Source organism: Crocodylus siamensis, chromosome 7, assembly GCF_052110815.1.
Source record: "Crocodylus siamensis isolate JL-2025a chromosome 7, ASM5211081v1, whole genome shotgun sequence".
Lineage (NCBI taxonomy): Eukaryota > Metazoa > Chordata > Crocodylia > Crocodylidae > Crocodylus > Crocodylus siamensis.
The window spans coordinates 46,475,386-46,499,494 of NC_143401.1; the positions used below are offsets into that span (position 1 = coordinate 46,475,386).

The 24,109-nt window shown below is 43.9% G+C and overlaps 1 protein-coding gene across 1 annotated transcript; it reads left to right on the forward strand.

The window, feature by feature from the left end:
• The first annotated feature begins 12,114 nt into the window (after positions 1-12,114).
• LOC149859753 (uncharacterized) lies at positions 12,115-20,312 on the forward strand. The gene is made up of 2 exons (XM_090058708.1): positions 12,115-12,149; positions 19,715-20,312. The coding sequence occupies exons 1-2, from the start codon at positions 12,115-12,117 to the stop codon at positions 20,310-20,312; spliced, it is 633 nt and encodes a 210-aa protein (XP_089914834.1).
• Positions 20,313-24,109: the final 3,797 nt, after the last annotated feature.

Genomic DNA, 24,109 nt, shown 5'->3' on the forward strand with positions numbered 1-24,109 from the left:
GCAAGGGGTGTGACAATTTCAATGCAAAATCACAAACTAGAGTGGGATAAGAGGCAGCCCACTCTTCACATGCACATTTTTTTTCTTCCAGTACATTTATAGCTTGCATGCACACTATATGGCAACTACCATTGACAGCACTGGCACTTCTATGTCTGAATCTGACAATGAACTTATGTGTTTAACTGACATGATTTTTTCTGATCTCAGCCAAGGAGACCCATGTACAATAGAAATATACCTTTGCCTCCCTAGGCAATCCTCAGTGGAATAATTTTGTTATCATTGGCAGACAGCCCACTGTATAATATAACTGAAACTAAGCTGTATCACTTTTTTTTCCTAATGCAAAAGGAAGAGAGCATTCATTAACCCATGCAGCATTACACAGAGAAAAACAGGGAGCTTCTACACTACAGCTCCAGAAAGGTGCAGCACCAAAGACAAAATAGCAGGTGGACCAGATCCTATGAACCTATAATGAAAAACTTTCAAAAGGGCCTAAGTGACTTCAGTTACCATAGAAAAGAACGGGACTTAGACTTAAAAATTGCATCCTATGGAGTCCACTTTAAATGCATAGGACCTAAAATAAGCCAATTCAATCAGCTTACTGTAAGCAAAACCAGCCAAACAAGAAAGACAAAACCATTATTCATTGATACCTTAGTTTCAGAGCAATTCTAGACCATGGCCAATGTTTGAAATTCCAGGCCCCTGAACTATTATGCTTAATCAAAATACTCTCTTCCAGTCCACTCCAGTGAGGCACATAAATAGATATGGTTCCAGTGCAATGAGGTTGGCCACTGATGCAGCCTCAGAATACAGGACATTCCCTTCCAATCAGCAGTGAGGGGTGGGGCTCCCCCTTCCATGGTCAATGCACAGAGAGGGGTGGGGTCACCGGGTCCCTTAGCCAATTGGCAGCAAGCAGTAGGGCCACCACAAAAAGACTGGGAAAATTGCACAATCCTTGGCTTATTACTGACTGCTATAATAAACTATTAATTCTCTTATTTTGCACTTTCAATGACACTGAATGCAGACAGTGGCAATTATGTTCAAGAGTACCAAATTAATAAAAAGTAATTATTAGAACTAATTTTTATATTTATTAATTTTATACTATACCAATAAAATAAAACCAAACACAATAAAATATAAGTAAAATACAATTAGAAAGCAAAACCATAGCATTACAAATAGATCATTAAACATATATACTATAAACTTAGCATTAGCTGACTATTATAACTAATTTAAATAGAAATTACAACACAACTCAACATAGTAGGCAACGTCTTAAAAGCATTTGTACTCTGCTCAACTCAGGCCTCTTTCAAAGTTTTTTTTCTTCTTAAAGGACTCAAGAGTACATGTCTTTACATTCCCCATTTAAATGTATGCATATCTGGAGCTCTGCTTTCACACTCTACCTCAAGCCTATTTCATACTGCCTATCTCTAGCACACACTCCACAGGGACCTCACCCCATCAGCATTCAGCACAGACACTGGGCACCCAGGAATCTGCCCTGGCCACGTTCTGGTCAGAGCTGGGCTGCGCAAGGTCAATGGGCATTGGATACCTGTGGCAGTGCAGCCAGCTGCCTGGCAGGCTCTTCCCTTCCTTCCCTAGGGCTAGGGACAGGCATTCAAAAAGCCTGAGCCTGAATTGATTCAACCTTTGCAGGTTAGTCTAACCTGGTTAGATTGAGCTGGTTTCCAACCATATAGACAAACCCTCTGGACTGAGAGACTTCAGGCACAAGGCTGCAGTGGCTTAGGCTGGAAGCTGGGGGGCACTTAAAGCAGCCCTCCCTTCCTATAAGGAGCTGAGCGCGGGTGGGGGGAAGGGGTGGCCAGGTCCCAGCAGGAGACTCTGATTCGGGAGAGGTGTAAACCCCAAGCCTGCCTGAAGTTCCAGGCCTTTCCTGACTTGCTGCTCAAAGGGCGGGAGTGTTGCCCAGCTAGCACTGAGACAAAGCGGGTGGGTGCAGTGCATGCATCTGTTGATGATACAGAGCTTTTCAATCTCCCTCCATGCTTCTGTATATTGTCTGCAGCAAACTCACAGGCAAGCAAGCTGGGGGTGGGGGTGCTGATAACAATGTCACCCCTATCTCAGCATTTATCGCCCCGTTAAAAAAAAGAGGGACATTACCAGCTACCAGTTGATTCTGCCTATTGATTCAGCACGTACATAGCATGTGGTCTGCTAGCTAATACACAGATACCTTCTCCGCAAGGCCTGAGTAGAGGAATTCCTGCTTAGCGGGGAGTGGTGAGGGGAAGAGGGAGAGCAAACAGCTCTTAAACAGCTTTTCCAAGGAAGGATATTAAGCTACCTGTTGAATAGCTCCAAAAAGCCTCCCTGCCTCTGCATCTCCCACAGCACGGGCTGTAGCCAGCATGTGGTCTGCTAGCTAATGTTGCGGTGTCTGTGAGGGATGGGAGAATGCCTGCTTAGCAGAGAGTGGGGGTGGGGAACAGAAGCCAGACAGATGCCTTCAGAGATTGCCAAGCTTCAGTAAGGCAGCAGAAGGGGGGGGAGGGGCCAGCCCTGCTGTGGAGCAGAGAGCCCTACCCAGCCAGAGCGCATGCTGGGATGCTGGGGGCCTCTGAATTAACTTAAACCAGCAAGGGGTCTGGGACAGACATTGCATAAACCGGTTTAAGCCAAGTCAGTAAAGTCTGATTCTACATTCAACCAGGTTTATCTCAAACCAGTTTCAGCCATTTTCAAACTGGCTTATGTGCACTAAACATCTGTTCTGTTACAGGTTTAAAGCAGATTCTGATCACTTAAACTGGTTTATGTGTAATGTCTGTCCCTAGCCTAGGAGACAGACGGGTATGCCTATACCAAAGGAGAAATGATGGCTTAATGAGCTGGCCCAGCTACCCAGGAACCTGGAGGCTCCTCTGCCCATAGCTCCCCCTCCCCGCACAGCAGGACACTCCAGGGACTCACCGGGCTGCTCTGTGGGTGTGAAGATGGTGACAAGAGCCTTCTCCCACTCCCACCAGTGTCCCAGCATACACAAATGCAGTGCTCCAACCTGCTTGCTCTCAAACCTACTACATTGTGTGCAAGCAGAATGCACATGCCCCCCTGAACAGCTGCCCCCAGGGCTTGGGTCCAATCACACATGCCTAACCCAGGTTCAGGGAGCTCAGGCATGCAGCAACACCTCAGCTCTCACTGTGCCTGCACTTGCACTGCAGCCACAGCTCCTTGCACAGGCACAGAACGAGCAGCCCCTGGGATCCTCCACATCTCTCCCTGGCTGGCTCAGAATCCTGCTTTCTCCTGGCTGTGCACTGCCCTACCTCTAGGTACAGCCAAGAGAATCATGAGGACAGATAATTGACATGTATTTCCACCAAGGAACTGAAATACAGGACTTCTGCTGTTCATTCCTCATTTAGAAATGGACAGGAGACAAAGGTTTAAAAACAGGACGCTCTGGTATCAAACTGCACCACTGGCCACCCTAAATGCAAGAAAGCCCACATATAGGCCTCATACTTTTATAAGTAGGTTCTAAGACCAGGGCCCATGGTAGTACTACAGTACCCCAGGAGATTTCAATTCTTCAGTGTGCTTTCCCACAAGTAAATGTAAATAATAGTTTGAAATAAAAAGAAAGATCAAATATAACAAAAACAAATCTCTACTTTTGGTTTATTTCTATAGCCTTCAAGAAAAGATCAATTAAATGACAATATCCAACAATAAGAGTGTTTTGAAGTTTAAAGAAAATCTCAAATTATGATTGTCCATTTTAGTAAACTGCTATTTCATTCTCCAACAGCTTTTAATGGTTCATTTACTAAATCAAGTACTTCAGATAAAAACCTTAAATCACTGGGGAAATTGACAATCCACTGAGATTATGAGACAGGCACAACTAAACTGTAAATACCTAGTTAATGAGGCATATATCATAGACATGGGTGTCTTTTTTCCAGAAAACGTCATTGCACCTTAGATGACATGATTGTGGTGAAAAATATTACGTGAAGTTCTAAAGAACCCAGCAAAATGCTTTATTTCTTTTTTTAACATTTATGTCACTCTAAATTATTCTTATAGAAATAATGTATATTTGAAAGATTTTAATTCTAAAAGGAGAATGTACCAATATTTATATACAAATGAAAACTGTAGCTATTCCAAAAAGACACAAGGGGAGTTATGGAAACATCAAGGTTCTTATGCCCAGTAGACCTATTAGAAAACAATTAAAAATATAAAACAATTTATAAGCCTAAAATGCAGAAAGGGTAGTCACTGGAAATTAGCAAGAGGGCCATTGCCAAGGTATGTAATCACCTGTCATTAGATGATGAATAAAACGGTTAGTTAGCAATTGGGTGGATAGAAAATAGACATATATAGAAGACATGCCAATATTTGATAATGTGGTAGTATATAAAGTAGGCTAGCCTACTACAGTGTTGAAATCCTCATGCTTATTCCTCACTCTAATATAGAGTAAACAAAAAAAGAATCAACAAAATACCGTTTAATGGATCAGACCATACGTCCATGTAACCCAGTATCTAGCTCAGGCAATCTAGCAATGAGGGAAGCCCAGGCACTGCCTTTGGGGAGGACAGGGAAGTTGCAAAAATAGTTGCTACCACAGGGACCACTGATCAATACAGAGGCAGCCTGTGCTGACCTGGCTATGAAACTGCATTCCTGGAGCCAATCAGCAGTGTATCTGACTGCACATGCCTATAGTTGAGGGAAGGTCTAAGAAACTGATTACAGACCGATTCTTCCCCAAGTAAAATATAAATATTATCAACAGGTATTAAAAAGCAAAACAGAAAGGAGCCATGTTTGTTCATGAACCTGAGAAGACTATTAGTTTCTTCAGATTTTTTAAAATAAAATATAATAGTGATTGAAAAGTTAACTGTTAATATTAAAGGGCAGAACAGATTTTAATAATTATATGAGCAAGGTGTTTTTGAAGCCACTGGTTGCCAATAAAAGATGGTCATATAACAATACTCCAAGACCTACAAGGCCTTCCAGTGGATATTCAACATTCGGAATAGGAGTCCATTCAATTGACTTCCCAGCAATTGCATAGACCAGTTAGGGATTATGCCTTAAGTAGAACTGAAAGGCAAAGATCTGAACTTTACAAGGTGTGACTTTATTTAAGGCTGAGAATGAAGTTTTCAGAGTAAAATTCTGAAGACATGAACAAAGTACTCCATCCATGCTATACTCCTCCAAATTTAAGAAGTGAAGAAATGCAAACTGATTTTAATGCAAAATGGTTTGTATAATGTGAGTTACCACAGAAATGATTGTAAGCATTCACTCACAAGAAAACATACAGTAGAATTTCTACAACCAATATCAGCTTGATAGTTGAAAGAGAAGGATTAATGTTGCATCTTCTTAATAAATCTTGGAGATCCTCACAAAGATTAGCTCTTTATATTTATATCCAACTACCATATGTATGTCAAAGTTTGTACTGAGCATGATCAAATTACAGTCTCCACTTTACAGAGATGATACTATAAACTTATAACAGAAGCTAAAGGACATTCTAGAAAAGACTTAATAGATGAGAGGTTGATCAAACTACTATCAAAGTTTAATTAGAAATCTATCTTTATGTCATTAATAAAAAATGCAGCACTCATAAGGATACATTATGTCCATAATACAGGCAGTCCTCAGACTCATGACACAATTGGTTCCTGAACACCAAGTCTTAAGTCAAAATGCCATAACTTGGAAGCATTTTTCCCATAGGAACAGTGTTACAAATGGGGGATTGGTTCCTTTACCATGGTCAATACTGCATGCAGCTAGTGAGTGGTGGAAGGGAAAGGGGGAGGGAAGGGGTGTGGAGGGGCAGATCAATACCCCCTGCAGTGTGGGAGGGACTGGGGCTGGGTGGGGCAAGCGCTGCCTAGTCAGGCCATGTGGGCACTGGGGGGTGAGGGGCAGTAGCTCCCACTACTGCACGCTGTTCATCTGGTAGTTCAACTGGTGTTTCCTGCTCCTGCTCCTGCTGTTGGTGCAGGAGAACATGTGGGGGGGTGTGCTTGCGGATCTTCACAGGTTGGAGCAGGCGGGGCCAGGGCTGCACTGAGCTGTGCTCCGGGAAGGCAGCAGGGGCTACGGCGAATTTTTGGGTGGATGCAGCTCAACCCATAGCCCCTGCTCTGTTGCCCAACCTGCCCCAATCTGGAGGCACATGGCCCCCCATGTCCTCAAAGCTGTGGTGCATCCAGGGGGCAGCTCCCACTGCTGTGTGCCACTTGCCTGGAAGCAGTGGAGTGGCTCCGCCCCATGCCCATTCTTCCCCAGCTGGGCAAGCAGCAGGAGGACATGGAGGGAGGGCATGTGCCCCCGCATTGGGGCAGGCAACAGAGCAGGGGCTATGGGAGGGGCTGCAGCCACCTGAAAATTTGCTGTAGCCTCCGCCGCACACCTGGAGTGCAATCTGGTGCAGCCCCAGCCATGCCCACCCCACCCTGTGCAGATTTGGGGGCCCACGCCCCCCACGCCCTCCTGAATCCGTGGCAGGAGCAGCAGCAGAAACCACCACTTGAGCCGCCAGATGAGAAGCATGCAGCAGTGGAGCCACTCCCCCCTGCGCCAAACTGGCCCCGACTGGGCAGCGCTTGCCCAAGCCCCTGTCCCAGCCTCAGTCCCTCCCTCACTGCAGGAAGTGTTCATCTGCCCCCCCATGTCCCCTCCCTTCCCCCTCCCCTTCCACCACTTACCAGCTGCATGCAGCATCAGCCATTGTAAAGAGGAAACCCATGTCGGAACATCAAAACAGGGCGTCAATTTATAAACGTCACAAGTAACGTTCATCACAACTCAAAAAGTCTTAAGTCAAGAACTGCCTGTATGTAATAATGTAAGAATACTATGGAGCTTTTCAATTCTCTACCTTATCCCTAATACCAAGGTCACAACTAAGCCAAAAGGGGAAAGGATCACAAGGTAGCTGATGAATTGTAATCATATGTTCCTGGCTTCTCTTCTAGCATTTAAAATTGAAGATCCAGATTTCTACCTATATCTACATTTGAAAAGCAAACTGTATCCGTTCACTGAATCAAAGTTGTAGGAAGTCATGAAAGAAAGAAATTGCTAAACTTATAAGTTTGGTCATTAAAAAACCCTGCATTCCTATTCATTTAAAGATAAATATAGCATGTTTTAAGCCCATTTGTCTTGATCTAGTCATAGCCCCATGACAAACTGGTGCAGGGCCAGATCCAGGGGGGTGCAGTGATGCAGCTGCACTCCCCTGCAATTACTGCTCCACCCAAACATTAAACCAACTGCTGGAGAAAGGACAGTGGTACTTCTATTCAGGCAGTACTGAGAGAGTCAAATGACTTAATGAGTCATTATAATCTCCTACCCCAAAATTACTGAAAATTATTCAGACTAACAAAAATATCGAAACAAGTTACTTTGCAACAATTTTATGATTTTTTATAAATTCTGTGTTTTTAAATGACCTGTAGATTTACTTCTTTTAGTTATTTTTGCTTGATTTCAGCTGCAGGTACCTAAACTAAAAGCCACACTGTCATTCCCAGGTATGTCTACTAGGAGTGCGCGAAGAAGGTTCTATTCAATTTGGATTCAGTCCAAATCAGGGAGAGTAATTCAATTCATTGATTTGGATCACTGTCCCTGCTTCAATCTGGCCAAATCTGAATCTGAAAATTCAATGCTGATTCAGAGAATCAGGGATTCAGGAACACATACAGCTTTAAATGTTTTTTCTACATACCTCAAGGTACCAGAGTGGCTCATGAACACTGCGATGCTGGGGTGGATGGAGCTTCCCACAGGAGCACAGGGGCAGGTGGGGAGGGTCCTCCATGTGTTTGGTGACAAACCTGTAAGTGAACTAGAAGTACATCTGGTCTTCTTCTCAGTCCACTGGGGAGCATGCTGGGGTCCTCCCCGTGCCCTCCTGGCTCAGTGATCAGCTGTAGGGGGGGAACCCAGGTGCCCCCCAGACCCAGGAGACACCACTCACAAAGCCAGTGTGGGTGTGGGGGCGCCTCCCAGTGCGCTCTCCGGCAGACCCGGAAGTGGACCAGAAGTGTTTCTGGTCCACTTCCAGGTCTGCTGCCAAGCACGCTGGGGAGTCCCCCACACTCCTGTGCTTCACCATCACAGCATTCATGAGCCACCTGCTACCTTGAGGTATGTAGAAAAAACATTTAAAGCTGTATCTGTGTCCGAATCCCCAAATCTCTCCAAATCAACTTGGAGGGTTCCAGTTCAATTCAGAGAGATTAAAGGGTCCTCTGATTCAATACGTTCTTGGAGATTTGGCCACTGAATCAGGTTGAATCTCTGCCGAATCGAATCAGGGACCGAAGCTTCACATATCCCTAATGTCTACTGCCTACAGCTACTTCTCCTTGCCACTCTGTCCTTTACTTCCAGCTACCATGGCTGATTTTCACCTTTAGCTGATTTCAAAGGCTTCAATATCTAAGAGCCTTCTGTATGGTGACATCATTGTATTTCAGTCATTCCAGTCACAAAGGCACTTTTCTTACAAGATACCAGTAAAAAATCTGCCATTTTCATATATTACATGGAAAAGCACAGGCTCAGGGGTGATCTGGTGGCCACCTATAGGTTTATCAGGGGTGCTCATCAGGATCTGGGGGAATGTCTGTTCACCAGAGCCCCCCAAGGGATGACAAGATCAAACGGTCACAAACTCCACTGTGACCAGTTCAGGCTGGACATAAGAAAGAAATTCTTCACTGTCCAAGCCCCCAAGGTTTGGAACAGACTGCTGCCGGAGGCGGTTCAAGCACCCACCTTGAATGTCTTTAAGATACATTTGGATGCTTATTTTGCTGGGATCCTATGATCCCTGCTGACTTCCTGCCCCTGGGGCAGGGGACTGGACTCAGTGATCCTCCGGGGTCCCTTCTAGCCCAAATGTCTATGAAATCTATGAATAAAGGCTTTAGATTATATGCCGCAAGGCCTCTAGTTTTCACATCTTCACGCCACAAGTTAAAACTGGCAAAGGATAGCTAGAAGGTCTGTAATGACCTATGGGCTTGTTAGTGTCTAGAGAAAAACAAAGCATAATATAAATAAAAACTGCCTCAAAGGTTTGATAAGCGAGATAGAAATATGTCAGTCATGATGAAACAATGTGGTATTAGTGCAAACATTTCAACCTGATTATAAAATGACTATTTTAAGGCAAAGTATTTATAAACATTAATAGTTGGTGTTCTAACAGTCTAATATTCATGAGTGAAGAAAACTGGAGCATAATTGTTCAGCTATTTATACATTTTAAAATTTCAACCAAGTGCAATATTTGTATTTGAATGCTGAAATATACTTTGATGTATTATTTATATATAATATTAATTTTATAATGGTCTTCATTTATACAGCCATTTATTGTAACTGGGGATACCACATAAGAACATAAATCAATAACCAGAGGGACCTGTGTGAAATTTAAACACTTAAATCCATAAATACGTGTTGATAAATCAAATACATTTAATTACTTTTTGTCCATGAACTAGGAAACTCCAAGATTCCATCCACCTAGATCTTTGTATTACTTCCTCATGGAAGGACTACGGCAGTAGATCTAGTCAGAATTTTTCCTGATGGAACTCTCCTTGGCAAGTACATCTTAAGACTTGCCATGTCCATGTCAATTTGCCGACCTAGCTCCAGCAGCCTGCCCGGCAGGCTGACAAGAAGCCAAGAATCTATATGCAGGAGAGGCCAACTTTTTAGGGTGCCCAGCTCTGCCCATCTAACAGGCTGCCCAGGAACCCAAGTTCCCAAGAGTGCAGGCTGCCAGTGATGCCTCAAACATCTATGAATGGTTAAAAGGAAACAATATTTCTACTCTTTCAAGATGAAATATTGGAAATCTTATCTCATGAAAAATGCTCACATTTATTTTTCATTCTATTCATGAACACTTATTTTTCTATATTAGACTTTTTTTTAGAAAATGAGGATTCCTGTTTTAGGCCCAGTCTCAATTAAAATTACATATATAGCATGAAGTTCTCGCTAAAGATTTTTCTTGTCTACGGAATTTGTAAGCACTGAACTATCATTAAAGTTCCTGGTAGGACACTGCCTTTCAACATTCCATTTCTTCCCTCTTTTTTTGCTTTGAAATGGATATTTAAAATGTACTTGAAAATACAACAGCATACTCCAAGCACTATCAGCAGAGCTGGAGGTACAATCTGGTTTGACACATTTCTCCCTTAATTTCAGTTTACTTGTTATCTGTAGATTACCCTGAGGCTCCACTTTTTCTTTCTGGTGTGATTAACTCATCATCCCAAGATAAATGGGCTCTATCATACACTGAATGTCCTGGTGCTTTACAACTGTGTTTTCATGGCATTGAATCATCCATGAGAGCAAAGCTAAAGGGAAAAAAAGAGAGGAAAAAATAACCAAGTACACTTATATCTTCAGGTTTAGGAGATACAGCTGTAGCTTCCGTTAAACAACAGTAAAAAAGTCATGCTTCCAACAGTAAAAATAGCTGGGGAGAAATATTGAACAACCTTGACTTTTTATGGTCAGCCTTGTATTTGACCATACCTAGTAAATTTACCTCCCAAATGCTAGAATGTCTGGGAAGCTACAGCTATAATAACTAGGGCTGTAATCACATTAAATTTAAAAAGCCAAGCTATGTTGTGCCTGGATATCGTACAATGCAAGTTATCTGAGGAAATGCAAGTGCTGGTGATTCAGTAATGGTCCTCCCCCTTGAAATCTGCCACAGTAAAATGCTAAACAGTTTTTCTTCCTAATGGTTATGTAACAGGGGGGCCTGCTTGGAGCCGATTTCCACACAGCCTGCCCACCTCTTCTTGGGCCAACCACCTGCCTTCTCGCCCGCCACGCCTTGATCTTAATTGATTCATAAGGTTGTTAATTAAGCAGGAGGCTGCCCATTTTCTGCCCCGCTGCAAGGGGGTGCTATCTGCTGCTTCATTCCTCTCCTACACTGCAGACTAAGCCTCGCAGATGACATCATGATGTTCTCATACACATCAGTCCCACATGATGGGTCCCCAGAATCTCACAGTAGGACCCCACCTAGGTTACTCCCTTCAGGCGGACACTGCCTCTGTCATATCAGGTCACACATCTCCCTGCCACCAGTTCCCCTTCGGGTGTGGTCCCCTCACTGGGTCTTTGGGCTCACACTAGCCCTGGCCCACTCCCAGGCCAGCTGGGACCTCAGGCCCCTGGCTCTTGGGCATCCCTCTCGGTGGGCCTCCTTGCACTTCTGATCCTCCCGGTCCTGGCCCCCACCTGGGCCAGTCAGGGGAAACTCTGGCAGGCCTTGAGGTATGACCCATACTCTTTTCCTGGGGTCTCCCTCTCTGGGTACTCCTTCACAGATGTGGGGAGCTGGGGTACCTCACACCATGACTGGTGCATCAGGGTCTCACAGGGGACTCTCACTCCCCACCCCTGGGCAGCAGGTCGTGGTGCAACAACTGGTGTTATCTTTGACCCACACTGCCTCTCAATGGTGGAGGACTTACTGGGGTCAGGACTCAGCTCTCTTGCTCCTTGGCTGAGCTCCTGTTCTCCTTTCACTGGGCTCCACATTGCCCTCTCTCTGGGGCTTCTGATCACTGCCCCCTCTTAACTGGGGTTCCTCAGCACTGCCTCCTCTCAACTGGGGCTTAGATGTTATATTTGACCCAAATTTTGCCTCCCCACATTGGAGGACTTACTGGGGTTAGGACTCAGCTCTTGCTGTCTCTGGCTGAGCCCTCCATTCTTCCCTTGCCACTGACAGCTTCTCACGCTGCCCCCCTCACCACTGGGGGCTTCTCACTGCTCGTACTTCCCCCTCTGCTAGGGGTCTTGGGGCTTCCCTCCTTGGAGGCTCAGGTGGCCATAGCCGTACCTGGCCCCAACTCTCCTCCTCAGGGTCTCAATCCCCCACAGGGCTCAGGCAGCCTCGGCCTTACCTGGCCTCCAACTCTCCACTCCCCTTCTCGGGGCTTACAGCCCCAAAACTACCTCCGGTGGAACTACATCCCCATGACTACCACCGATGGCACGCGACTCACCCAAAGGTGAGGGTTATGTGTTATGGCGCCCTGACCCACCTTTCACCAGGCTGATCACTAGCCTGGCATTTCCTGGGGCCTCCTGTACCACTGGGAGCCCCACCAGGCCATCCACTCCCGGCAGGGTGTAGTTTCAGGTCACACCTAGGACCAGGAGCCTCCTACCATCCCCTACAGCTCCTCCCTTACCTCCAGATGAAACTCAGCAGCCCTCTGGCCAGGCAATGTTGCTATGAGCAGCCCTGAACCTAAAATGGCTGACCTTATTAGTCACCTGGAGGCTGCCAGCTCCAGGGCCTTAAAGTGGCAGGCGCACACAGTGCCCTGCCATAGGTTAAAAACTACAACAAAACAAAATGAAAAAACCAATTTAGAAAAAGGTTTGTTTTCTTTTTCTTTAGGTTCATCTATAAGAAACTGACTATTGAAGAACACCTATCCAAAGCTCAGGTCCTCCTGATAAAAATTTAAAACAATGCCAACTAAAGACCTATATACATGTAAGAAATGCAGTATTTGTTTTCTCTCTAGCTGTTCCTCTTTGCTTCTGCCAGAACATTCCCTTTCTTCCTTGGCTTTCTGCTATAGTTTTAAAGAAATACTAAGTACCTTCATAGAGCTATTCTGTTGCTGGAGGTTTCAACATCTTTTACATATGATGCTAAACTGAGTTTTTGAAACTTGGCAGTTAGTAAAAAAAAACAAAACAAAAAAACTACAGACATGATCTAGGAAGAAGTTTGCAGACACATGTCTCATCAATTTGAGGAATGACTAAGAGTATCAAAGGGCACAATAATACAAGAAACCAAAACCTAAAAAGTACAGTTCTGTAAAAACTGTAAAGTATTTAAAGGTTAAAAGTAAAGAAGATGAAGACTGATTTATGAATTTTATGGAACTAAAAAGAAAGCCACCCCTTTTTGTATCATTTTTGTGCAGTCAAAAAGGAGATATAAATGATGGTCCACAATTTTATTTCTAGTGTTTAAATGTGTATGAGCATGTACCCACATGCGTAGCAGATGACTGTAGGAGCAAAGAGGAAGGGTCAATGGTATAAAATAAATTAAGTGCAGTACCAGGTTACTCATGGATGACTGGTACCAGATTTATGCCCATTCACCAAGGGGTACCCAGAGACTTCTTCAGCATGTACCAGTTACTGTTATCTAACCAAGCAAAAATAGTGTGCTTTAGCAATCTGGAGGCAGGCACAAATGTCACTTTATGAGTTATTGTACCAATGGTGACTATAGTGGACTGCTGATATCAGTGGTGATGTGTAGGGGGTGCACGGCAGTGCAAAGGATGGAAGTTGTACAATCAGCATTCTCACACATGATACTGTCCACTGCTAGACCTACAGGGTCCACTCTAAATTCCCTGAAGGTAGCGGGCTTGTTACAGATGTCTCAAATGCGAATTCTCTCAATATAAGAAACTACATGGTTGGCCTACAACTAGTACTTACCACCCCATAGTCCAAGCTTGACAAGCATATGCCCAATTATCCTGCCCTCATATAGCTTTTAGGGGCATTTATAGGTCAGCATGCTTTGCAGCCTTCTAAATTAGGCTGGAGATGGAAATGGCACAGAATCAGTTCAAAAGCTAGAGAGACACAGACAACATTTTGGCTTTTCCCCTACTCCTAGCACAATATCACAAAAAACAAGCAAAAAATTGATTTGTACACATTCAGCAATTTGGTAATCCAGAACAAAATATTCTTTAAAAAGGCATTCCACATGATTAAAATTATCTTTTCTTTACTTTTCAGACTTCCTTCAGCAAGTGAAACTGCTTATTGAAGGTATTAATAACCCAGAAATACTAAAATATAGCCTTAAACACACATGCATTTAATATTCTTAAAGCAACTTGTAAAAAAATATTTGACTTACTCATATTCATATATTTCCTAGGATTTAGGTCATAAAATTTAATGTTTCCTTTACAGAGTGTATTCAAAAGACACTAAGAATATGTTTTCCTGAGTGCATACTTCTGACAGAAATTAAATCTCCCCTTTTTCTTATCCCAGTAGATTATTTTTTCTTGTGCTCACCGAGCTGAATGGAGAAGAGAAAGTTGGCAACTGAGGGTGTCATAGAAACATAAGTTGGAACATATCTGAAAGGTGATGTAGTCAAGTCACTGTCTAGGGAGCATGGAAGAAATAGTGAAACAAATAAAAGAAGCCTCTCCATAACAGATGCACATCTGGGTTTTGTTTTGTTTTTTAAATGTGAAAACTTCTGTTTAGTTAAAGAGAAGGAAGGGTTAGTCCCACTGCAGAAAAAAAATATCCCACACTATTTTCTATCCCACTGCAAGTTGAGATTCTTCCTATTTCGCATAATATAAAGTGTGCTATATTAATTTGGAAAAATTCAGTTTGTTTTGCATTTCCACAGAGATTGTCACGTAAAAATCTCAGAACATGTTATATAAATCAATTAATTACAAGCATCAAAACAACCCATGTGAGATGCAGGCTTGTGCCTATTTTACTGATGGAAAAAAATAAGCAAGTGACTTGAGTAAGGCAAGACTGAAAGTTCTTGTGGACCTAGAATGGGCCAATAGCACTCTGACCTCCCAATTCCCAAGTAAGTGCTTGCACTATAGGATTATTCTTCACTCTTCAGGAAAGGAAGTGGGAATAGATTCAGAGCAATTAATCTCATCTTCTGCAATGAGGCCTGCCTGTTTGCCTAATACACTGTGACATGAAAATAGGGGCATTCATGCTTTTAAGTGTAGTGCATGCCATTTGTAGAAGGGAACTAGGCTGTAGAAGAATAGTATTAAAAACATACATAAAGAACTGTTATTATCCTTAAGAGACTACTAGAATGATAACTGCTAAATGTCCTACTGTAATATCAACTACTAAAATGGTTACACATAAAAAGACAGCTAAACAGTAACCTAGAGACCTTCAAAAATAAGACTTACTCTTTTCATGCCATATGGAGAAAAGTACTCAAATTCAGAAATATTATGGAAATGAATCTCAAATTTGCCTTACACACCAAACCGTGTGTAGCACCATACTGTACTGCTTCTAGAGCAGCTCCATTGCTCTGCAGAGGGCATAAACTGCATTGGGTTTATAATAAGGGAAGTGTAATATTCCCTGGCACACTGGTGCAGCTAGAGGGGCCAATGAGTTGGAGAGGCAAGGCTAAGGAAAATAAATTAATAATAAAAACCAGCAAGAGAATTGAGGGGACCATTAGATGACCAAGATGCAGTCAGAAAAGAAAGGGCTATAGCAAACAAGCTAAATAAATTATTTGCAGCAGTTTTTAATAAAGAAGATATTGGAAGAATTTCCACCCCAGATCAATCCTTCCTTTTAGATATGTCTGAGGAGTGGGATCAGATAGAAGTGACAACAGAAGAAGTTTTAGAATAAATTGATAAGCTAAATGCTAAAAAGTCGTTAGGACTAGATGGCATTTACCCAAGAGTTCTGAGGTACAGACCTGTTGGATATAGACTATAACCTAGCATTGCAAAGAGCCCATGTGCCAGAGGACTAATAGGTTGCCAGCATAATATCCATCTTCAAAAAGGGCTCCAGAGATAATCCTGGGACCTACAGACCAGTCTCACTTCCATCCCTGGTAAATTCTTAGAATCTTTAATAAAAAATAAAATTCATGGAGGGAAGGCTCTTTCATGGATTGAGAGCTGCTTTAAAGAGCAAATAGTAAATGGTTACTATTCGAGATGAAGGGATGTCAGAAGTGGGGTCCTGCAGAGATCTGTATTGGGTTCAGTGTGTTCAACATACTTAGCAATGACCTGGAAATGCGGGTGCACAGAGAAATCTCTAAGTTTGCAGATAATACTGCATTATTCCAGGTAGTCAAATCCTAAGACGATGGAAAAAAGCTGCAGAAACATAACACCAAGCTAAGAGATCTGGTAAAAAAAATGGTAGAAGAACTTCTATGTCAACAAGTGCAAAGCAACATATGTGGGGAAAAACAGCCTAAATTATACATACAAGATGCTGGGTTCTGAACCATCTGTTAGGCCTCAGGAAAGGGACCTTCAAGTTACTGTAGATAGTTCTCTAAAAACATCACATCAATGTGCAGTCAGTGGTAACCAAAACAAGTTAATAAGATGTTGAGTATCATTAAGAAAGGAACCAAAACCAAAATGGAAAACCTCATTATGTCACTATACAAACTCCTGGTGTGCCCACATCTATAATAATATGTACAATTTTGGTCTCTTCATCTCAAATAGGATGTAGTAAAATTTTAAAAGAACTAAAGAGTAGGGCAAAAAGGTTGCCAAATATCTGTAAACTGGCAAATATGGAAGGGAGTACACAATAAGAAAAAGTTTGGGAACCTCTGCTTTAAGCATCCACTCCTGTCACGGTGAAAGATGGGAACTAGCCTAGATGGACCACTGATCTGAGCTGGTATGGCCCTACTTATGTTCTTGTATTCTAAGGAAAAAGCCAAGCATGATAGATCCCTTGTTACTTATCATGCAATACATGAAGAAGGAAACATGAAAAAGAATAGATCCCTCCCCTTCGGGATACAATTCCAGAAGGTGTGAGCACCACCACATCCTAATAAATTTACTAAGAGTTGAGAACAATCAGCATCTCAAAGGATTGGGTTATAAATACAGTGTTATTCATAAATGTATTTACTGCATGTAGATATAACATCTTAATCATCTGTCTAAACTTCTGTACGTGGTATACTGTAGCATATTGTTAAATTACATCATAATCACTGACAATTTGGCTAGCAAAAAGCATATCTTGAGGCAATAAAACACACTCATAGGACAGTGGCTATTACAAACCCCTGAGGATCATCTAACAGTAATACTTGTTCACATCACCATTTTTTTTTGTGTGCTCCCTATAATAAATTTTTCAACCAAGATGTATTTCTATCAAATTTAACATGGTGTATAACAACTGATTTCACTAGATTATGCAATATCTATTTCCAAGTTATTCCTTTACAAACAAAAGCAAAAACAGTCATTTATTTTTGTGCTGTATTTTAACCACAGAGTTAAAATAATAAGCCTATAACAATACCATAATAAGCCTATAATAATATCACATGTATTTGCATATATCACACGTCAAATAAGACATGCATGGGGTTTTTGGGAAGGCAAAATTAAGAAAAGAGTTTTTTCCAGAGTTATGTTTGTATAGAGCAAGGACAGAACCTAAACTTCAGCTGACTCGCCCTCCCTTTCCTGCTTAACTACCACCCAAAACCCTAGCTGCTGCTGGAAACTGGTATCCATGGGTAGATCTATGATTATTAAATGAGATCTAGGATTAAATGAGATGACCATCTAGGGCTCTGAAATACGGCGGGAGAGAAAAGGAGCAGTTAGCAGACAAGCAAAATTGCCCTAAGAAAGGTTAGCCTGATTAGTGGAACATCAAGAAAGGATATGTGATCGTTAACACCTGTGAAGCAAAAAAGTGTGAACTTTTAAGTCAACAGACTCTCTCAGCTACCTTAATAGTAATGCCACTTGTGTTGCTGGGTAGAGGAGGAACCAAAGCAGTGTGCTTCTATTCTGGGCAGAGAAGCAGCTTCCCTACTTAAACCATGCACCCCAATTACGGAGGAGCTAATTCTGGAGAAAAGGGTCATATGGTATTTAGCACTTATACAATATAGCACTTTACAGTTTCAAAGCTCTGTTAAAAAAAACACTCTAGGTTTCAATGGTGCCAGGTGATAAGAAACTAAAACAGTTTAAAAGGATCTGTCCCTGTACTGAGCCCTACCTGACTGACTTCATAAAAACTGAGTCATAGATTCAAACAGATTCAATGGCAGCCTAGATTAGCATTTAGGAATCCATAGGTCTCACTGACAAATGCTAAAATTTCACAAATATAATGCTTCTGAGAAAACCCATAACAAAAGAAAAACCATCAACCAACTCCCTTCCCCTTAGAATTCAGAGCCACTTCCTGCCTCTCCACCCACATTTAACCTTTATTAATATTAGTTACCTAGTAAGACCACAATCTGTCAGACTCAAACTTACATGTAAGTGTATTAAAAATGTAGGGTTCTTGAAGTCACTTCAGCACATACTTAAATCTTTACAGAGGGCAGCATCAGAGAAAAATGAAAAATATTTCCAAGATAATTACACTGAATAATGTGAACTCATCACATGAAAATACCTGAACAAAGTGTTTACGTGTATTAATAGCGGCATTGCTTTGGAACATGTGCGCCACCTGAAAAACACTTGTATCCAAATTACATAAAGAGCAAATAGGCATTCTTAAAAATTATACAGCACTGACACTAAATTTTAGAAGCCTGAATTATATTTGTATGAGATATAAATGTAAATTCCAAAAATATAAGAAGGGCTTAGGACCCGAACTACAACTAGGAATATATAATCTGGCTGTTCAATTTCTTTTCATATGGCTGCAATTATGATTACTACATCTATAGAAATAACTAATTAAACAGAAGAATATTTTGGTTTGTTTTTTTTTTATAAAAAAACAGTCAAGAAATATTTTTGCTAAATAACTTTTTAATATAATTTGAAACCAACCCATAAAATAAAAGATTTAGCATTCAAAACATATCCAAAATATACACAGATAGGAGTTAGTCTTCTATCAACAGTGTTACCACAATCTAAATCAATGCGCATAGAAGTCTTGTGTTCTCTTCCTCTCGTCCCCCCAGAATCCAACAGTTCCTCAATGTTTCTGTCAATGCCAAACCCCTTTTTCTTCATCCCCATATAATAATTCACCCCTCCTTTTCCCTATAACTTTGCATAACACAAATCTCATTATTTTCCTTTCATCTCTGGTTTTATTTTTTTAATATATATTTGAATTTTATTCTTAATATTCACTCACAGAACTTGCACTTCATTATTCAAAAAAACTCAGATTTTCTGGTTTGAAGGCAAAAGAAGATCCTTTTCTTGCAAATTCATATAACTTTTTATTTATGTCCAATTCAAATTCATGTTGAACCCTTACACTTTTAAAATTTAAATCTCAACATATCCATTATAGCCAACATGGATTTATCAAGAGCTTAACCCACTTGATTTCATTCTATGACGAGATGATGGGCTTTTATGTTGGGAAAAAGTGGTTAATGTGACATGCAAGCCTTCTGATACCATCTCCCATGACATCCTCATGAATAACCTTAGAAAATACAGCCTAGATGAAACAACTGCAAGGTGGATAGATCATCATGCTTAAAGAGTAGTCATTAATGTCTTGATGTCTAAGTGGGAGAAGTATCCAATTGGATTCCCCAGAGATCTGTCTTTGGTATGGCAGTGTCCAATATTCTTATTAATGACTTGAGAATAGACTTGGGGTAGCAGAGAATGAGTGATATGATTAGAATTAAAATTCAAAGCAATCTTGAAAACCTGAAGAAATTATCTGAAAAAAATCAAATGAAACTCAATGAAGGCAAAGCAGCAAAGCAGTACCAGTTCCTCCAGTCTGGCTGGAGAACAGGTACGAGGCCCTGGTGACACTTCAGGAGAGGGAAGGAGAGGAGGAAACCCGGAGAGAGGCAACTCCACACTCTCCACACTGAACAGGCTGAAGGAGCTAAGCAGACCCAGAGGAACAGATGTCAAGCGATCGTCATAGGTGATTCCATCCTGAGAGTTACAGAGGGTCCTATCTGTTACCAGGACCTCTCAACACATGAAGTCTACTGCCTGCCCAGAGCAAAGACTCAGGAGGTGACGGGGATGATCCAGGCCATGATCCGGCCCCCCAATTACTACCCCACAGTCCTAATCCATGTGGGCACTAATGATGCAGCCAGGAGAAGCCCTGATCACCTGATGACGGACTACCATGCTCTGGGAGGCATGCTGAAGGGGACAGGGGCACAGGTGGTATTCTCTTCTGTCCTACCAGTGAGCGAATGTGGAAGACAACATGAGACCTGCATCAGAGAAGTCAACTTGCAGCTTCAGGAATGGTGTCTTGAGGCGGGCTTCGGCTTCCTAGACAACAACCCACACATTAGGACAAGAGATATGCTTGGGTGGGATGGGCTTCACCTTTCCCCCAAAGATAAGCATGTGTTCTCTTCCAGACTGGCCATCTCCTCTGGCGGGCTTTAAATTAGGCTTGTTGGGGGAAGGGGAAGACAAGGATGGAGGAAGCCTGAGACCACTAAACCAAGCGTCACCCACAAGAACAGCCCAGCCTAGACTGAGGACAAGCAGAACAAATACCCAGGTAAGCAACAGGAGCCTGGGTAGTACTGAGATTAGGGGGCCCGTGCACACATGTTCAGGAGGCCTCATATGTCTCTACACAAATGCTTGTAGTATGGGGAACAAGCAAGAGGAACTTACCCTCCTGCTAGCTGACACCAACCCAGATATAGTGGGGCTCACTGAAACATGGTGGGACCCAATGCATGACTAGGCAGTGAATATCAAGGGCTATAGGCTGTACAGGAGGGATAGGAAAGGAAAGAAAGTTGGGGGTGTGGCACTGTACGTCAAGGAGAATTACACATCCTCAACGAGTATCACGGGGTCAGAGGAGGGGCAAACTGAAGTGCTCTGGTTTAGAATACAAGGAAGTCAAGGGGAAAGGGACTTAACAGTGGGGGTCTACTACAGACCACCCAACAAAGGGGAAGACCTAGACTGGGAATTCTTAAGTCAGCTCACGGAGGTAGTTAGGTCAAAGGATGTGGTCATCATGGGTGACCTGAACTTTCCAGACATCTGCTGGGAAGAGCAGTCAGCTAGGTCTGACCACTCACGTACGTTCCTAGCCAAGATACAGGACCTCCATCTAACCCAGGAGGTGCACAGCTCCACCAGGGGAGACGCCTTGTTGGATCTAGTCCTGGCCCAGGCAATGACCTGGTGAGGGGGATGTGGGTGCTCGACCACCTGGGCGACAGTGATCATCACCTGCTGGAATTCACCATCCAGCACAAGGTGGCAAAGGCCTGCAGCAAGGCAGCAGCCCTGGACTTCAGGAGGGCAGATTTCAATGAGGTACGGAGAATAGTTGGGGAGCCACTGAGGTCCCAGAGGAGAGAGGAGTCAGGTGTCCAAGAAGAGTGGTCATTCCTTAAGGAGATGATCCACAAAGCCCAAAGGGAGGTAATCCCAACACAGATCAAAGGGGGCAAGATGGCGCAAAAGCCCCCATGGCTCACCAAAAGCATACAGGAACATCTCCTAGCTAAAAAGGAGGTGTACACCCAATGGAAGGGAGGGGCCATCACCAGGGAGGATTATACCTCGGTTGCTTGGGGCTGTAGGGGGGTGGTCAGGAAGGCCAAGGTGGAGATGGAACTGGGACTAGCTACCCAGATCAAGGACAAGAAATCCTTTTTTAAATACATAGGGGGTAAAACGAAGGTACTGGGTAACGTGGGGCTTCTGCAAGACATGCTAGGAAATCTGGTCATCGCACCAGATGACAAAGCTAACCTATTTAACAATTCTTTCCCTCCATTTTTCTGAGAAGGGTCTGGGTCACCCCCTGCACTGGGACCACTGTGGGCCCCAGGAAAGGTGCACCCAGGCCTAGGGTCAATGAGGACATAGTCAGGAAACTTCTGGAGGGATTGGATGCATTTAAATCAGCAGGTCCTGACAATCTCCATCCCAGGGTGCTGAGGGAATTAGCTGACGTCATTGCGGGACCCCTGGCACAGCTTTACAAGTGCTCATGGTGCTCTGGACTGGAAAAGGGCCAGAGGACTGGAAAAGAGCTAATGTGGTTCCCATTTTCAAAAAAGTGAAGATGGAGGAACCAGGAAACTATAGGCCAGTTAGTCTTACCTCCATCCTGGGTAAGCTTTTTGAGAGAATTATCCTGGTGCATGTCTGCAAGAGGCCAGCAGGGGAGATTATGCTTAGGGGTTCATTCGAGGCAGGTCCTGTCAGACCAACCTGGTGGTCTTCTATGACCAGGTCACCAAACACTTAGACACAGAGGTAGCAGTGGATGTCGTCTTTCTGGACTTCAGGAACGCCTTCAACACTGTCTCTCACCCCATGCTCATTAAAAAACTAGGGGACTGTAGCATCGACACCTACACAGTCAAATGGGTCACTAACTGGCTGGAGGGCCACACCCAGAGAGTGGTGGTGCATGGGTCTTATTCGACCTGGAGGGATGTGGGCAGTGGGGTTCTGCAGGGCTCGGTCCTCAGGCCTGCACTGTTCAACATCTTCATCAGCGACTTGGATGAGGGGGTAAAAAGCACCCTGTTCAAATTCGCAGATGACACTAAGATGTGGGGGGAAGTGGGCATGCTAGAAGGGAGGAATAGGCTGCAATCAGACCTAGACAGGTTACAGGGGTGGGTGGATGAGAACAGGATGGGTATCAACACTGACAAGTGCAAGGTACTGCACCCTGGGGGGGAAGAACTAGCAGCATACCTACAGGCTGGGGAACTCCCTTCTCATCAGTGCAGAGGCAGAAAAGGATCTTGGAGTCTGCGTCCCCGGCCCATCAAAATGAACATGGGCCAGGGACGCAGTTAGAAAGGCTAACTGTACCTTGTCATGCATCCGCAGATGCATCTCAAGGAGGTCATCCTCCCCCTCTATGTGACACTGGTTAGGCTGCAGTTGGAGTATGAAACAACTATGAAGACCAGTGCAAAGTGATTCTTCCATTTTATTCAGCACTGATGAGGCCTCACTTAGGCTAGAGACAAAAGTTACACATAAGATAGTTTAAGTGATCAGAAACTGGTTTAAACCTGAACCAAAACAGAAGTTTAATGCACATAAACCAGTTTCAAAATGGCCGAAACTGCTTTGAGATAAACCTGGTTGAATGTAGTATCAGACTTAACTCATTAAGATTAAACCAGTTTATGGAAGTTCTGCACCAGACTCCTTCCTGGTTTAAATTAAATCAGAGTTTCCCAGAATCCCAGCATGCCCTGCAGCCCTAGGCTGGGCTGAGCTGTCTGTTCCAGCCAAGTAGGGTTGGCCCCACCCCTCTCCTCCCTAGCTGGAGGACTATCACTGCTCCAGCTGGTTGAGAAGGGGGTGGGGGTGGGAAAACTTGGTCTGGAGTGCAGCCAGATCTGCCTGGCAGGGAGACAGCAGCCCTTGCCAGGTGTCCCCAGTCACCACACCCCTCCTTTCCGCTCCAGGGGCAGGGCCAGGAACATGGCCAGATGCTGGTAGCCTGTGAGGAAGGAGGAGAGGGGGGTTCAATCTCCCCATTGTGGGGGATGGGGGTGCTACAAGCATCCATAGGCTCCATTCATGATCCCAGGGCCACAGCAGCCAGATGCCAGTAGCCTGAGTGGAAGTGGGAAGTTTAATCCCCTCCTTACAGGCAGCAGTGGCACAGGCACTGAAACGGCATTGGCTGCATCTCACACTGAAGATCCTCTCAGGCAGGGCCCATGCCACAATACCTGAGCTAAGTCCCTTGGAGGACCGGCAAGCAATGCCCAATGCTGAGGTGGGTCTAGCTGTGGGGAGGGGGAAGGGGGGCAGGGGAGGGAGGATGAGACCTGGCTTCAGGCATGGAGGGAAGGTGGGGGGGAGCAGTCACATAACCCAACTCACCACTGCTTCTCACTGCAGCCCAGGCTAGGGTGGCCCTAGGAGGAGGGAGTCAGCAGCCACCACCTCCGCCTCCAGCCCCATGTGGGGGACACAGTTTGCAGGCAGACTGCAGCTGGATCACGGCTCCCTGCCCACCCCACTTCCATTGGCCCAGCAAACCAGCATGGTGGGTGGAGATGAGGTACCTGTCACCTGCCACCTGCTTGTGGTGGCACTGCACACTCAGGGTGGGCTACTTCAGATCAGGGGAGTGGAAAGCAGTGGGGGGAGGCACTGGACCACCACAGTCTGGTCTGTCCCATCCCCACAGCCCAGGCGCATTAGCAGCGACTGGCCCATGGCCACCT